General features: G+C 39.1%; 1 protein-coding gene across 1 annotated transcript in view; it reads right to left on the reverse strand.

The window, feature by feature from the left end:
* Positions 1-326: 326 nt before the first annotated feature.
* ATP13A4 (ATPase 13A4) overlaps positions 327-17713 on the reverse strand; it is a 60703-nt gene continuing 43316 nt past the window's right edge. The window contains exons 19-24 of the mRNA XM_024752117.1: positions 16841-16913; positions 9617-9788; positions 8709-8902; positions 7177-7265; positions 5043-5123; positions 327-539 (exon numbers count right to left, since the gene is read on the reverse strand). Coding sequence (XP_024607885.1) covers positions 327-539; positions 5043-5123; positions 7177-7265; positions 8709-8902; positions 9617-9788; positions 16841-16913 — 822 coding nt within the window. The remainder of the gene's footprint in view (positions 540-5042; positions 5124-7176; positions 7266-8708; positions 8903-9616; positions 9789-16840; positions 16914-17713) is intronic.

The raw sequence follows: 17713 nt of genomic DNA on the forward strand, positions 1-17713 counted from the left end.
TATCTAAGAAGAAAGACTACGTACTCTCCTTCTCCTTTAGCCTCTCAATCTCTTGGCCCATTGCCATCCGTGGACCATTCTTGAATCACTGAACACCTCTAATACTTTCAGAAGCCGAGAGAAAAACACTCTCCTAGGGCAGTGTTCTGCTCTGTAGAAAGTATTTTATCAAAAAGACTTTAATTTGTCACCATGATTGGGCAGGTTTTTGATTCCAAAAACTCTAGCTGATATTGTAAGAGTCTCACTGCTTAAAAACAAATCACTGAAACTGGTCCCTTTTGTCATCGTTACTATGTTATATAAACTTGGATATCACATCGCCTTCAAAGTTGCTCCTCGTTGCTCTCAAACACCGGGTTGCTATAAGACACTCCCCTGCCACACGCCGGCATGTCAGAGAAGGAGGTCTGGTTTATGGGGGGCCAACTGGGGTCATTTGCCAAGGCCCTCTGCCATATCCGATACTGGCTTCTTGATTGATAGCCAAAACATCTTTTGATTATCATCCACAGGGCTCTATTTTCAATGATGGCCTCCTGCAAAATAAAGGAGTGACCGTTTACAATCAGAGGTTAAGTGTTTCCAGAATACAGCCTTCCATAGACCCTCATAAGGCACTACTGCATTGACTGCTTCAATCTAGCTTGAAAAACAACTTGAGCCTCTGACAAATCCAAGGTGATTTCATGTGATAGGTCATGGCCTCTCAAACTTTTCCACTTAAGAAACTCTTCTGGAAGAAGAGAGAGAAACAGTTTCAAGAATCCAGAAACATAGCTTGAAGTAGTCCGCCTCAAGGATTTCATATGTAAATTAAATGTAAAAGCATCCAAATTCTGCAGTTCACTCCATATCAACATCCGTATGTGATTTAATATAGATGACACTTAAAATTATCTACTACCAAATGGTATTGACCTTACAGAAAGATATGCCATGCTTACGATGTGACTTGTGTGTACCCTGGCACATCACTGCGTAGTCATGAACACAGGTAAAATTTGGGATGTGGGCCACAGTTTTGTAGCTGGACAGATCTGGATTTGAATCCCAGCTCTGACACCTACTATGGGCAAGTTAATTACCCCATCTGAGCCTCAGTGATTAGAAATAATAATTCCTTCCTCTTATATTTGTCATTAGGATTATATAACTCCCCTTACAATGCAGAGCATGGCATGGCACAGCTACTTCCCTTTACCATTCTCCTGAACTATTCATTTAACAAATGGCTGTGCATTGCAGCCTTATTCACATAAGCCTCCAAACTTCACCTACAAATATCTCATTGCAACACGTTTTATAAGATGACAAAAGATATGTCCTTTGAAAACATTTTGGACTGGCATTTTACATCATGAGTTAGACTGAGCCTTGAATAGAGCCCAAGTTATAACTTATAATACATAGCACATGAGGGATTATGTTAAATTCATTTTTTTCATCCTATGTGGTCACAAAGATTGACCATCTTATAAGTTATCATGAAAGAAACAAAGAGGAAAATATGAGGACCCAAGCTGTCCCACAGAATTAGAACTGGTTTTGGTGTCTGTCAGTGGTATCTTTGCGAAACTGAAAGAGTTAATTCTGTAGGATTCTACAAGGAACTTTGCTAGAGATAGTGGTCTCCTAAAATCCACCCATCATTGACATCTGAGTCCACTGCCCATGGAAATCATAGAGAACAGCTAGTCTGAACATTCCTCTAAAAACTGATCATCTGCCGACAGGCTGTTAAACACTCACACAGCCATCTTATCAGCATCTTGCAAACCTCAGGGATCACCTAGCCAAACCTGTTCCTTTACTTTCCCAGACCAAGGTTTTTTGTCCTCTTTAATTAACAAGAGAACAGTAGTTCTCCTTAGAGCTAAGGCAGGATCATAGGTATTCAATTAAAGGTTTTAAAATCTAACTTATGTCCAGGAAATCTTAGCAGGCTTCGTACAAAACAAATGAACACACACACACAAGACATTAGTGCTCTACACAACATCTTGAGCTTTGTTACAATTCTACAAATGTGATGACCTGTATTACTTTGATGCCCTGAAAAGGGAATCAAAGAAAGCACTGAGAAATAGTCCATCCTGTCACTGTATACTGTAAATTAGATGTAGAATGAGAAACAAAAGGAAAGCCTTGATGATATACCATTTCTTAAAGAAAAAAACAAAACTTCATCACATGAGCTCTTCTGACAGACATTCAGATAATTCATATATATATATATATATACACACACACACACACATACATATATACACACACACGCATTCACACAATGCATAAGTAATAAAAGGGAGTGTGTTAAAGCTATCCACATTAGCTCCTCTGCCTGTTAGCAGGAGATCATGAGACCCAGCAAGTAAGGATAAGGTCTCACTCAAACTTGTTTCACGAGTATCAAATTACTGTCTCCATCTGCTGGGGGTGGGCAGGCTTACTTCTCACATTTAAGAATTGAATAAACCTTTACCCAGCTCCTAATAGAACAAAGCAGTTGTTATAGCTAGTAAGATGACTTCTTGCCATAGTTTAATGGCAAGCAAAAAGAGAAATTTATACCCAGGTAACTATAACGCTTGTCTTCTTTCTCCCTGTAGATTGTGAGCTCTACCCCTCTGCTATTATTACCCCTTTCACATCATGCCCTAGTACATGGCACAGGTTCAACAAATGCTTGTGGAAAGAGTGAATGAATAAATGATTGCTAGACACAAAGTAAGGAATGGTAAGTACCACAAGAGATAGCATAATAATAAGAGCTTATATTTACTAAGTGCTATGTGCTTTTCACTGTTTACATTTCATGCTCACAGTAACCCTATGAGATAAGGTACCATTATTATCATCATTTTGCAGATGAGGAAACAGAGACACAGAGAAGTGTAGTGACTTGACCAAAGTCAGACAACAAGAAAGGGTGGAGCCAGGATTCAAACCCAGGTAGACTACACTCTGCAGCTATATTCTTAGCTGCAAATGTACTGAAGGAGAACGGCTTCCTGCTGGGGGATTATGGCAGACTTTGTTGCTTGATTACCCTACAGCCCATTCCTCCTGGCTCTTCCCTGCCCACCTTAAAAAAAAAAATCATAACTAGTCTAAGCCCATTTGTCTAACTTTTTGGCATAGATCCACCTTCCCAGAGTCCTTTTCTACTAAAGCTATGAGACAGAGTTCTAAGCAATGAGGCATAAGAGGAAGCCTTCTGGTGGGCTGCAGGACATTTTTTGCTTCCTGATGAAAGGTTCATACTTGTGGGAATAAAAGCTTGCTGGTACCTCTTCTTCCATTTTTTTCCTGCACTGAAAACAGACATAAAGCCTAGCTACATGGGAGCTAGCTGGGTCCCATAAGCAACAAGCACAACCATGAAGGCCAACATCTAAGGATGGTGAGACGAAAAGGTGGAAGAATGCAGAGCCCCAGTGATGCCACAGAGACACTAAACTAGCCCTGAAGCCACTGGCTTCCAATCTTCTTGTTAAGTGAGTCAATAAATATCTTTATTGTTTAAGCCACTGCTTGCTGAGCTTTGTTACTTGCCTAACTGATCCAGGAATCAGGAAAAATTTGTGAACAGGCCAATACTCTAGCTGTGCCACAGAAGACGGAATGTTATTTCAATATGCAGAAATGGGGAAAGACGTACTAGACAGAAGAAATAACACGATCATGGACAGGAATATGATATACACATAAGATTATCCCTTAAAGGACAAGGACCATCTTTCTGCAACTCCATAAGACGACTCTCATGGCAATGCTCTTCTATTAATTCGGTGGCTTTGGGGACCATATGGTTTAGCACAGGACTCCTCAGTGTGATTCCTGAGTCAGCTGCGTCAGAATTACCGGGCAACTTATTCGAAACAAAAGCTTGTATCTACTTCAGACCTACCAAATCAGAAATGCTGGGGCAGTGCCGGACAATCTGTGTGTTAACAAGCGCTCCAGGGAATTCTGATGCCCACTCAAGTTTGAGAAGTCCTAGTTTAGCAAAGAGATAGATGCTCCTTATCCTAATTCTATGTCCTGTCCTGCCACCAGCTCCTGTGCAGCCTTTACCCTGTTTAGCAATGAAGGCTCCGGAGCTCCTGCATACAAAATACTGCAGGGCCGTCAGGCCCCAGGTGCGCCAGCCCACCACGAATCCCCCCTCACTGGAACCAGTCTGGGTTTGTAAGTGAAAGCAGGAATGGGGACAGATGGAGTCTTAAAGCTCATCCCTCCTACAGAATGGATGCCTTTTCTGGGGCGCCCCCTCCAAGAGTGGGCTTTAAGAAATGGGGATTGTGTCTAACAGCACTGAAGGAGGAGAGAGTAAAGCACGTAGCAAGGCAAAGGGGGAACGCAAGCTCATTTTCCTGGGGAAACGGAGCATAAAGAATAAAAGCTGGGAAAAGCTCACTCTGAATCTCATTTCCCATCTGTAAAGTAAAAATGATAGAAGTTGTTCAGTGAAAGAAGCCAGACACAAAAGGCTACATACTGTATGATCCCCTTTATATGAAATGTCCAGAATAGGCAAATCCATAGAGACAGAAGGTAGTTTAGTGGTTGCCAGGAGGTGAAGGAAGAAGAAGGGGAAATAAGGAGTGACTGCTAATGGGCGTGGGATTTCTTTCAGGGTGATGAGAATGTTCTAGAATTAGACAGTGTTGGAGGTTGCACAACTCACTGAACATATTAAAAGCCACTGAATCGTACACTTTAAAAAGGTAAATCTTACAGTATGTGACTCATATATCAGTTTCTTTTGAAGAAATTTGAATGAATTGATTTGGGTCTCTATTTGTGAAATTTAAAAATGGATAGGACCTTCTCCCATCCTCCCCAGCCCCACTTTACAGATAGGCAAATGAATACCTTGTTTGGAATTCATCAGAGGGAAGCATCATTGCTCATGTTGCCAAGGAAGGGAGACCCTTGCACTGTTGAGCCTTGTCAGCTAAAGCTGTTCCTTTTTCAGACTCCCAGAGAATGCCTCCGCCACCCCAACTAGCAATCAGCAGCCTGAGGCCACTTACCTCCACGACAAGGGACACAATGAAATTGGAGCCGAGCATAACGACAATGTAGACCCTCCACAGGACTGGAGTGCAGAGCAGCTGGTGGGAGATGAAAAAGCAAAGTCAGTCTGAAGACTAATTATGCTGCAAAAACTTCATGCTGTTCACAGTGTACATGCAGGCTTCTAACCACACTCATTCTTGTGAGACACTAGACACCTCTGATGGGCAACTTTGGCTTGACTTTCTTGGAATCTCACTGCAGTCTGAAACTCAACTCATCCAGCTCACGTTCCTTCCCTCTGTCCTTCGCAGGGGTCAGACCCACATCATAGTGTGGCATCCTCCCCACCTCCACTGGCTTCCTAATATTTTTTTTTTTTTCCTTCACAGGTAATTCTTCCAATAACTTTCTTACACATCTCACCTCACCTGGATATCTCCATCTCAGAAGACTTGGACAAATGTAACAGTTTGTTACTATTTGTGTAAACATGGTAGAATATACATATAAGAAATGTATATGTACACGTGTATAATACATATCTGAAAGTATGTAAAATAAACTGGTGTTATCAGTTGTCTCCAGAGAGAGGAACTGGTAGTCGGGGAACAAGGATGGGAGGGAGGCTTTCACCACATAACTTCTCTAAACTTTTGAATTTTAAACCATGGGAATGTTTTCTCTATTTAAAAAAAATATGAATTTTTAAAAAATGAGCAATAATTAGGTTACAAAGCAGCATGATTCCATTTAAAATAAAATAAACTTCATAAATCAAACACACATTTATAATATATGAATTTTAAAGATGGAAGGCTATAGTTAATAATGTTATAATTTTCCTTACCTGCATAGTTACATTTTTTAAAATGCACCCATAATTTTATGTAATAAGAAAAATAATTATTTTTAAGGTGAGCAATAATCCTTTGCAGAATCTTTTGAAGTCATGCTGGCAATGACTCTGCACAGGTTCCCTCCAAACCAAATACATTCCTTATTTTGTTACAAGAGGTCCCAGCCTCTCTGAAACAGTCTTCACTAACTTAAGAGTGTAACTAAATCCAACATGTTTTAACCTTAACTTCGGCAGGATTAAGGAATTTTAACTCATTTAGAAGGCTAGTAGGCAAGGACTATTTATCTCCATGAGTACCTAATCTAATTCATGAATACAATTATACCGTCAACCACAGTAATACAATTATAAAAATGAAAAGCTGAATGTAGATATTAGTTTATATGTCAAATGTCACCATGGGTTTGTGACGGTGTTGCTGGTTTGGAATGCACTATGTACTCCAAATGCTTGTCTACATTTAGGAACCTGATCTGCAATGGTCAGTCAGTCAGTCATTGCCATTATGTGCCATTCACTATGCCAGGCACTGGTAATACAAGAATGAATAAGATAGGATGTTGGACCTCATGAAACTTATCTTTGAGAGGGAGAAGCAGACAGGCAATTTTACAAAGAACTAAAAGCTCAGGTCCTTTTATCATCTCTTCTGTATCCTATTTATTGGTCTAAAGGACTTTTATTAATGATTAACTTCTAATTCAAAAGAAGAATAGATTAGAGGAATCAAAATATACATTTTCCCTTGCTTGAATATGTAAAATTTCTGTCTCTTCTAGAGTTTCACAGTTGTCTCAAAATTACAAAACTGTAAGAGAGTACTTGAGGTAAGATATGGATCTTTGAACGTAGGTTTTGCAGACATTAAGTATGTAATACAGAAAAACAAGTTTTTAAAGAGTTTTAAAAAAAATGTAAATACAGATTTGAGAATTAACCCCAAAAGTGTTATAGGCAAAACTGTTTTAAACAGCTTCAAAGCAAAACCATTTACGAGAAAATTCTCTTTAAGAGAAAATGTATAAATAGAATTCCCAATCTTACAGAGATCTTTTAAAGGAAAAACGTTCAATGTTTTTGAAATACTTGAAACCAAGGCTAGACAGAATTTTATTTCCCGACCAGCTTAAATAAAAATTATGAATAAATTCAGCATTCATTTTAACCCTACCATCTCAAAAGAATAATAGGTGTCAAGAATCCATGTCAATTGCAATTGTGGCCTGCTTTTTGAAGCCGGGGTGTTATATAACTATAAAATATCATCATATCCCAGAGATAAGACTTACATCCAGACGCCTATATAATTCTGGAATATCGGCAAATAGAATGAATAGACACACACTCAGCTGTATGACCAGCACAAGGACAAATATATCTGAGGAAATAAGAACACAAGCTATCATTTAGAGAAATCTGAGTCCAGAGTATCACATCCACTGATACACATATTCTAGATTAACACTGATTAGATTTACTTGATTTCTACAACTAAACTCAGCAAAATAGATGAAAAGTACTCACTTCTATGCAATGGGTCTCACCTCTACGATTTCTATGTATGTCCTTGAGGTAAGTGGAAAATTTTACATGCATGTTATATGTTTCAATTAATAAAAATGGGACATACATATAGGGTAACACTGACAAAATAACGTTTTCAATAAATGCCTTGGAGATATCCAAGTATCTGAGTCTCTTTAATGCAAATCATCCACCTCACATGTATATGCACAGCTGATTCACTTTGTTATAAAGCAGAAACGAACACACCGTTGTAAAGCAATTATACTCCAATAAAGATGTTAAAAAAAAAATCATCTGGGCTTCCCTGGTGGCGTAGTAGTTGAGAGTCCACCTGCCGATGCAGGGGAAACGGGTTCGTGCCCCGGTCCGGGAAAATCCCACATGCCGCGGAGCGGCTGGGCCCGTGAGCCATGGCCGCTGAGCCTGTGCGTCCGGAGCCTATGCTCCGCAGTGGGAGAGGCCACAGCAGTGAGAGGCACCCGCATCTCAAAAAAAAAAAAACAAAAAAACAACAACAAAAAAGCATCTGCCTCAAATCCTTTTCTGGGAAAAAGGAGGACTGTAAATAAACAAATGTTTGAATTGCAATCATGCGGAGGTCAGCGTTCGGTTGCTTCCTCATCCCAAGAAGAAGAGCAAAATAACTTTCTCCGAACAGATTTTTCTGAGGATATTGATTCTTCAACTTGTGCTTCTAAATTTTCCCAATTAGAGGGGTAGTGATGCTATGCAAATACATGTCCCAAAAGCTAAACAGGTCACCTACTTCTCCTAACACTCACCCCCACCCTCAGCCCAGACTGTAAGGAGGTGAGAGGTACTTTGGCCAAGAATCTCAACAACTTTCTATAGTCAGGCTCCTCCAGGCTGGACCCGCTCCCAGAACTGCCAATCACACAGTGTCATCCCGACCATTGTATTCATGGCAGGAGACACTTCCAACTGAGCGCTGTGACCCTTCTCCCCACCTCCTCTGAGATGAATTCTGACAAGTACTGACAAGCAGAGAATTAAACGTGTCTTCCCAATTTGGAGTGAACCCATGAAAAGATACCTAGAGACAAATTTCTAGGGAAAGGAAGTGGTGGATTAAGAAACTCTAGTATTTAACACAGCTTTGAGGGAGGTAGCAAAGGACCAGGAAATAAGGCTGCATGTGTTTACAGAGCCCTGGAGTGGAAGTCAGAAGACCCTAGATGAGTGTCAACTCTGCAATTGCTCCTTGAGTGACCCAGGAGAATCTGTTCTCCTCTCTGATGACCTCTCACCTCTGATATGGTACAGTTCTACTCACAGTTTGTGTATGTGGGCTGCCTAAATGGTTTTCCTTTAGAGAAGACAAGAGCCACAATGATACAGTTGATTGTTCCCAAGAACCATATAGTAGTGTTCTCAAAACTTGTGAAGACACCATTACTTCCGATCTTATCTGGAGCAGTTGGAGAAATGGTTAACTTTGAGATGGTCTCATTTTGCACTGTGCAGGTACTAAAAAGGAAACCAAAGAAGCTAATGAAGTGAGACGACAAGTCCTTACGAAGCATATGTATCTACACAACTACATGTCCTTAATGCTTCTATAATTGCCTACACTTTGGGAAAGAATATACTGAAAAGTAAGGAGAAAGAAACCAGCATGTATAGATCTATATTTTGGGTAGATGGATAGATGATTGATAGATAGATGATAGATAGATATCAATAGATAGATAGATAACAGATCCAACAAGTTATTTATTCAATAATTTGGGCACGAATAATGTAGTAAGACTATGTGAGAGAAAAAGATATGAGTAAGTCATGACACTTCCCTCTATTTGCTTCAGATTTCTGAACATTTACAAGTAGTGTGACTATACAATTCATCATCCAACAGGCACAGATTTGAATGTGAAAGGGAACAATGTAATCATTCCTTTGGGATATCAGGCTTAAAATAGGGCTGCCTAGCCAAACTATAATGCATGGTCACCCTAGATATAAAAGATGGTCAGAGTTCACTATCATTCAAGATGAGCAAAGATAAGTGCTAATGAATGATGCCACCAAACTGTGCTACAAAGAAGAGATCACTGGAAAACTGCCAAGGGCCTTAAGGAAGCCAAAGCTTTAGTAGAATGAAGACCCATCTGCCTCCCAACATATGGGCCAGATGATGTTTGACAGAAATTAGAATGTGACAATCTAAGGCTGTGATCATACCTGTGCATCCCCATGGAATACCAAGGCTGCCTCTGAACCAGAATGAAGCCCACAATGTGCATGGCCAGGCTGAGAAGAATGTTGAGAATCACAGAGAGCAGCAGAGGCGGGGAGATCAGCCGTCCTGCAGGTCTGAAAGGCACCAGCTTGGGATAGGCACCATTCAAATTCACTACAAAATAAATTCAAGTTTTATATGTATATGAGAGCAGGAAAATTTTGTATTCTTCATCAGAAGAATGGTGTAACTTCTTGGGCCCATATATCTGAGGAAATTGACAAATTGAAATATTGATACATCACAAAGTAAGGGAATAAAACAATGAATGAATTCAAACTCAAGTCATATGAGGAATTCTTGAAAGAGAAGACAGAACAACAACAAGATGCCCTTTCCCCCCCTATTAAATAAGCAAAGACTATTACATTATAGATGAGGAAGTGATGAAATGAGCAGTCTCATACACTGCTTGTGGAAACGTATATTAACACAAAACTACCTTCTGCAGGGCAGTTTGGCAATAAATATGAAGAGACTGAAAAATGTTCATAACCTTTGACATAGCTATTCCATTTCTGGAAGTTTATTCTAAGCTAAAAAATCAGAGATGTAGGAAGATGTTCAGCACAGCATCATTTACAATAAATTATGGTACATCTCTATAATGAAACAACATACAGTCACTAAGAAGCAATGTTTTCAAATATTTAATAACAAAATGAGGAGTGACATCAACCAAATGGCAGATTAGCAACTCCAACATCCCATCCCTCCACAGAAACATTGAAAAACAAAAGGAAACTGTCAGAAGCAACTTTGTCAGAACTCTGAAAAACAGACGAAAGTTTACAGCAAACAAGCAAATGCTGAGTCAAGAAAAAGACAACTTAAAAATGGGAAGAAAGCTTTGTGGCATTTTTACTTGCCCTTGCCCCCCTCCCTCCTTAGCTCAATGGCAATCTTGAACATGGTTGTCTGCATTCCCAGCGGAGGGTCCTTGTCCCTGGTTACAAAAGGGGAAAAGCAAACTTTATCCACAAATTATTGTGTATGTCTGTTCTAACCTGTCTGGAAGCTACCTGGAGAACTGATGCAAGGTGTTCATCTCTGTTTTGCCTAATAAAAAACTTAGTCAGGGTGGAAAAGCAGCATACACTCCTTCAAAACACTGTAAGGCTAACAAGCTACCCATAGTCATGGGGAGCAAAAGATTACAGTTGAGACATAAAATAACAACCTGAAGCCTAGAAAGAAAAGTTAAGGAGCATTTATTTGGAAAATATGGTATTCAGAAGTACCTGTGCATGTTGGGGAATATAGAAAGCCATGTGCCTGCCAAAGATGTATGTTCAGAAAAGACCAGGAAAGACCCTAAGCTTTCAGCCCTGGACAATCACTAGACTCAGCACAAGCTTAGTTAAGTGTTGATGTGCCCCAGCACAAAACTGGTCTGCAAAGACTGGGAGAGGTATTTCTTTGTTCATGTTTTTAAACTCATGGAATTCAACTCATGGATATCTCTGTCAAAACACTAGCTGAACAAAAGCTAAAGGAATAGAGATTTTAGTGACCACACATGACAACTGATCTAATCTTTGCAAAAATAGTTTAGAAAAGTCACTAAATAAATGGACTACTACAGTCTTCAAAAAGCAGCAAAACAAAAAACATCAAGCCATGGGGAGGGGAAAGAATCTGATTTCCAGAGTTACAACATTATAATATTTAATGGAATAAAATAAATTGACAGAAATTATTTCTGAGGAAGCCCAGATGTTGGACTTACTGGGCAAAGACTTTAATACAACTGTTTTTAACATGCTCAAAGAACTGAAGAAAATCAGGGAAATAATGTGAACAAAAGGAGAGTATTAAAGAGTTAGAAATTTTAAAATGAAGCCCAAAGACATTCTTTTTAAAGAATCCTCTTTTATAATTTCTATCTCTTTACTGACGTACTCATTTTGCCCAGTAATGGTAATTATTTGGGCAAATATAAAATCCTATATTATTGTATTTGTGTTTTTTAACTCAGCTTTTTATTCCTACATGATTTAAAAGACAAATGCATAAAAAAAAATTATATACGTATGTTATTGGGCACAAAATGGATAAAGATGTAATTTGACAACAATAGCATGAAAGGAGGAGACAGACCTGTAAAGTAGCAGAGTTTTTATATGCTACTAAAGTTAAGGTACCTATTCAAACTAGATTGTTACACATTTAGCATATTACATGTAACCCTCATAATTATATATTATGTAATAAAAAACCTACAGTTAACATCACACTCAAGGGTGAAAGATTGAAAGCTTTCCCTCCTAAAATCAGGAACAAAACAAGGATGCCTACTTTCACGACTGTTATTCAACATTGCATTGGAAGTTTTATCTAGAGCAATTAGAGAAGAAAAAGAAATAAAAGTCATTCAAGTTGGAGGAAAGAAGTAAAACTATCTCTATTCACAAGTGACATGATACCAAATATTGGAAATCCCAAAGAATCCTCAAGAAAACTGCTAGAGTTGATAAGTGAATTCAGCTATGTTGCAGGATACAAGATCAACACATAAGAATCAGTTGAGTTTCAACACATCAACATTAAAATGTGGTATATATATAATGGAATATTATTCACCCATAAAAAGAATGAAGTTCTGACACATGCTACAACATAGATGAATCATGAAAGTATTATGCTAATAAGATATGCCAGAAATAAAGGGACAAACATTGTATGGTTCAACTTATTGGAAACATCTTGAACTGGCAAATTCATAGAGACAGAAAATAGTTTAGCGGTTATCAGAGGCTAGGTGGAGGGGCAATGGGAGTTACTGCTTAATGGGTAAAGAGTTTCTGTTTGGGGTGATGAAAAAAATTAGAAATAGACAGTGGTGATGGTTGCACAATGTTGTGAATGTAATTAATGCTCCTGAATTGTACACTTAAAAATGGTGAAAATGGCAAATATTATGTTATGTATAATTTATCACCATAAAAAAGAATGAAAATATGTACACATAAAAAAGTGGTCATAAAGTTAACAAACCAGGATGCACAACTATTATATAGAAAACATAATTCAAATTTCTTTATCTATACGTGTGTGTGTGTATAATTGGAAGGGAATACATCAAAATGCTTTAATTTGTTAGCTCTGGATAGCAGGATATAGGAGGATATAGGTGGTTTTTCTCTTTGTTATCTCTTGCAATGTTTTCCATCTTCTTTTCACGATGAATTACATTAAAAAATAGAGAAAAATCTGGAGATGCTTGTTATGGGAAAGAGAATAATCACAGAAGAAATGCGAGCTGTTTTCAAATATCTGAAGAACTATTCTGGAGAGAAAAATCAGACTATTCTCTGCCACCCCAAATGGCAGAACTGAAGACTGAGATGGGTGAAAGTGACACAGAGGTAGACCTGGCTTGATGTAAAGGATTACTCTGTTAACAGTAAGGACTGCCCAAGGATGTTCTTACAGTAGATTTAACAAATATTTAATGAGCTCCTTTGATATGTCCGGCACTGTTAGAAGTATTGGGAATACAGCAGTGATCAGGATAGACAAGGTGCTGTTCTCACGAAGTACACACACTGAGTGAGGGAAGGCAGGCAAAAACAAATAAAAACTTAGGTAAATATCATAATTTCGGATTGTGAAAAGTAGTGTGAAAAAAATAAAGCAGAACGTGTGGTGATAGAGAATAACTGGTTTGGTCACTATTTAAAGTGACCTTTCTGAAGTGGTGACATTTTTCTGACTAGAACCATAGGAAGATCTACAGGGAGAGTATTTTAGGCAAAGAAAATAGCAAAAACAAAGGTGCTGAGGTACCCACAAGCTTGGCAATGCTCACAAGACAGAAAGACCAGGGTGCCTGGAACAAGTAAGTGGGTAGCAATATGGTTAGAGGTGAAGCTGGAGAAGTAGTCATGTAAGACTTTGGATTTAGTGGAAATGGGAAGGATGACGATAAAATTTACATTTAAAAAACAACAGTCTTACTACTGTGTGAAAGGTAAATTGGGGTGAGGAGAAGTCAGCAAGAGCAGAAGCAAGGTCAGTTGCGAAGGTACCGCAGTAACCCACAGGGGAGGTGACATGGCTTTGTGACAGTGGCTACAATAGGGATGGAGAGAAGCTATGTAGGATGTGTTTCGGAGGTAGAGCCAATAGGAATTGTATATATATATATATATAGATAGATATTATATGTAAAGGTGAAGAAAAGAGGGGAATTAAGGATGACTCCGGGTCTTCGATGTGAACAACTTGGTAGATTGTGGTACTATTTCAATAGAATACAAGCTCCATGAGGAAACGAATTTCTATGGTTTTTTCCACTGACGTATATCAAGTGCCTACTACAGTAAGTAGAACAAACCAGACACTCAGTAAATATTTAATAATTTTGTTGAATATCAGATCTGATAGAATAAAGCATCCTGTTTGGGCACATTAAGTCTCCATCCTGTTAAATATCCAAGATTAGATGCTTAGCAGCTGCATTTCCAGAATTTAGGATAGACATCAAGCCTAGAGACATAAATTTGGGATTCATCAGCATACAGATAACATTAAAGCCATAGAATTGGTTGAAATCACTTCGGGAGATTGTGTAGACTGAAAAGACAAGAGAACCTAAGAACTAGCAAGCCTTGGAACATTCTAAAAGTTAGAGCACAGGTAAAGGAGCAGAGACCAGCAAAAGACATGAGGAAGCTGTATTCATTAAGGCAATAGATAATTCAGCAGGGTGCGGCATCATGAAAGTCAAGAGAAGAAACCTTTTGAAGGATAAGAGTGCTGTTGAGAGATCCAAGTACAGTGAGGAAAGAGAAGTGATCAGTACTGCTGACCGCAAGGGAGTCATTGGTGGACTTGACAAGAGCAGTGCTGGGGAAGAGACAGCCGAAGTGTGCATAGTACTTACTCTCCTTGCATATGTTCTCTGAAAGCAAAGCTTTTGAGCAAGTTTTTTAAACCATAAGTTGGCGTGATAGCTGTTAAGATTATGACGACAAGGTATAAGATGAAATAGTGGAAACAGTGTGAAAGCAAGACCAGGAGGCATGTGGAAGAGGCAGTCTAAGATTGGTACTTTTTTTTTGTATCGAAGTATAGTTAATTTACAATGTTGTGTTAGTACAACAAAGTGATTCAGTTACACACACACACACACACACACACACACACACACACACACATATATTCTTTTTCAGATTCTTTTCCGTTACACATTATTACAAGATATTTAGTATAGTTCTCTGTTTTATACAGTAGGTCTTTGTTGTTTTCCTACTTTATATACAGTAGTGTGTATATGCTGGTATTTTTGAATGTATCAGTAATGTGGACCCTCCCAGCCAGCGGTGTCTGGAGCTGGCTCATACGAGCTCACAAGAGCCAATTGCCACTAAGTTCGTAAGCCAATTATTAAATGTAGCCATTATTAGAAGAATACTATATAAAGTTGCAATTAAATAAATATTATCTTAAAAACAAAGATAATGGGGGCTTCCCTGGTGGCGCAGTGGTTGAGAGTCCGCCTGCCGATGCAGGGGACGCGGGTTCGTGACCCGGTACGGGAAGATCCTACATGCCGCGGAGCGGCTGGGCCCGTGAGCCATGGCCGCTGAGCCTGCGCGTCCGGAGCCTGTGCTCCGCAACAGGAGAGGCCGAAACAGGAGAGGCCACAACAGTGGGAGGCCCGCGTACCGCAAAAAACAAACCAAGATAATGAATACTCAGAACCGATGCAGTCCTAATGATTTTACTACAGTTTAGCATTATCTCTGTTCTTAAAGTTAAACATGGAGATTGAACTTAAACGTGTGTCACGTCTGTAGCCATTACATCATGAACAATTGTTTTTTAACTGAGGAAATATTCTTCCAGATTTCAAGAACTATTATCCAAATTAGCAAATAAGTTGCTCACATGACTGTTGAATGATTAAAGTTTCAGCATAAGCCTGTGTTGTTTTGCTCACTCAGGTAAAGAAAAACGTCAACAAACATTCATTCACATCAGAACCATTTCAGTCATCAATCGCGACAATAATTGACTATGGATACAAGACTAATGAAACTCAGTTAAAGCATTCTGTGAGAATCCATTGGCTAAATGGAAATTGCAAGAAAGAGTAACGTATACTTTAATGTTATTTGATAATTGCTCACTACACATTTTCCTTTTTAGTAAAGCTTATAATAAGCTTCTATGCGTATGCATATACATGCATATCTACAACTTTTTGGAGAGCTGGCTGTTACATATGTGCCAGGAAACCACTGCCTTCCACCAAACAACTGCACAGGCCCAGAATCCAAATTCATGTCCGTGAACGTTAGAATCCGGCTGATTGAAATGAAATGACAATAGAATTAGAGATGGCAAGTGGACAAAGTGGGTCTACTCAACTGTTTGGGAAGTTTGAGAATAAAGGGGACAGTAGCTAATGGTAGATTTGGGGTCACAGAAGAGGTTTTAAAGAAAGACGATACAAAACTATATTTATCTGCTGATTGGAATGATCCAGTGGACCAGAGAAAAGTTGGTGATAGAGAAAAAGATCATTCCAGGAACAAAATCCTTGAGGAGGTAGGAGCAGGTAGGATTTAAAGTACAAGTGGAGCTGGTGGCATTCATATATAAGAGAGAAAAGCAGAGAATATGGTAAACATGATGGATAGTGGTCAGGCTGGGGAAAAATCCCATAGCGGGGAAACTGGGGAGACAATTCATATATCAGTTAGGAGGTGATGGGTGAGAGTGGCATAATGGCAAGATTACATTTAATCTCTGTTCTAAATCCTGAGAGGTTAGGATTGGAAATGGGAAACATAAAAGCCATTTAACTTCTATAAATTGGGCACATTTGGACCATAACTATACCTAAAAGCACACTGAAGTCAGTTTTCAAGGTGCTTTTTTTCATTTTAAAGGTTTAGTGACCATTTATAGAAGCTCTATATTTGGTGGAAAACAGCAAAACAACGAGCCAGCTTTTCCTTTGCTAACACTTTCAACACTTAAAAATGAAGATTCTATTTCCTCTTTCTCTCTCTGCATACCATACCCCTTTGGGAATAAGTCACTCATCACTGCGGCTACAGCTGCTACCCCTCAATGGTGGACTAACCCTGCAGGGTAGAGGGAAGGAAGTGGAGGGGAGTATCTCTGAGAAGAAAATTTAAAAGACATCTTACTTGTTACACCAATAAGAGTTGTAATGGCCAGATCCTGGAACAGAAACTGGTAATTTGAAAGGCTGTTTGTCTCCTGAAAATAAAAAGGAAAGTGGCTCAAAAAAGTTATAACCTTCTGGATGAAATGTGACATCAATTGCACTCATTTTCTCACTGCAACATAGGATTTTCAAGTAAATTACCAAGGAGATGGTATGGTCAGGGGCCTGGGCATGTCGGCAGGGGTACCAAAGGCAAGCCTGCAAACCCCCTTCTAGCCAGGAGGGCCACTGCAGTGTGCTTTCTGGGCTGCTCCTTTGAGCATCAGTGTCACCCCTGTTGAGGGGAACATCTCACTCTGATTCATCTCTAGTCTCTTTTCTACTTGTTAGCAGAAAGGTTGGGGTTTGGTCTGACACAACAAAATGACACATTCCCAATGGTCAGTGACAGATGTGTGGTGACCCTACCTAAATTTCACCAATGGAAAATGAGAATAACTAAACCCACTATTTGCATTCTTGGGTGTTGTTAGAAAGTCCTGATAAAGCACCTTGATATTCCTGAAAAAAAAAAAAGTTCATGTTTTACTGATTTCAAGAAACTTGCTTCCTTCCCCCCACACACACCCTTCGTGGAAAGGAGATAATGATGACCCATGTTTAACTCTACTTTTGAGCATAATGAGTTATTGGGATTCCAAACTAGGGACAGATTTCTATAAACAGCCTCTCCTTTTCCAGCCCATTCATCAGTGAGAGGAAAAGGACTTATATAATCTGAAAATAACGGAAGTAAAAACCTTCATACCAGGAGCAAGGGGGCAAGGCATAGAGACGAATCTAGATACCTTCAGCACAAATGGAACTCACTTTCTCAGTGTTACTTAACAGA

Source organism: Neophocaena asiaeorientalis, unplaced genomic scaffold (genome assembly GCF_003031525.2).
Source record: "Neophocaena asiaeorientalis asiaeorientalis breed wild unplaced genomic scaffold, Neophocaena_asiaeorientalis_V1.1 scaffold293, whole genome shotgun sequence".
NCBI lineage: Eukaryota > Metazoa > Chordata > Mammalia > Artiodactyla > Phocoenidae > Neophocaena > Neophocaena asiaeorientalis.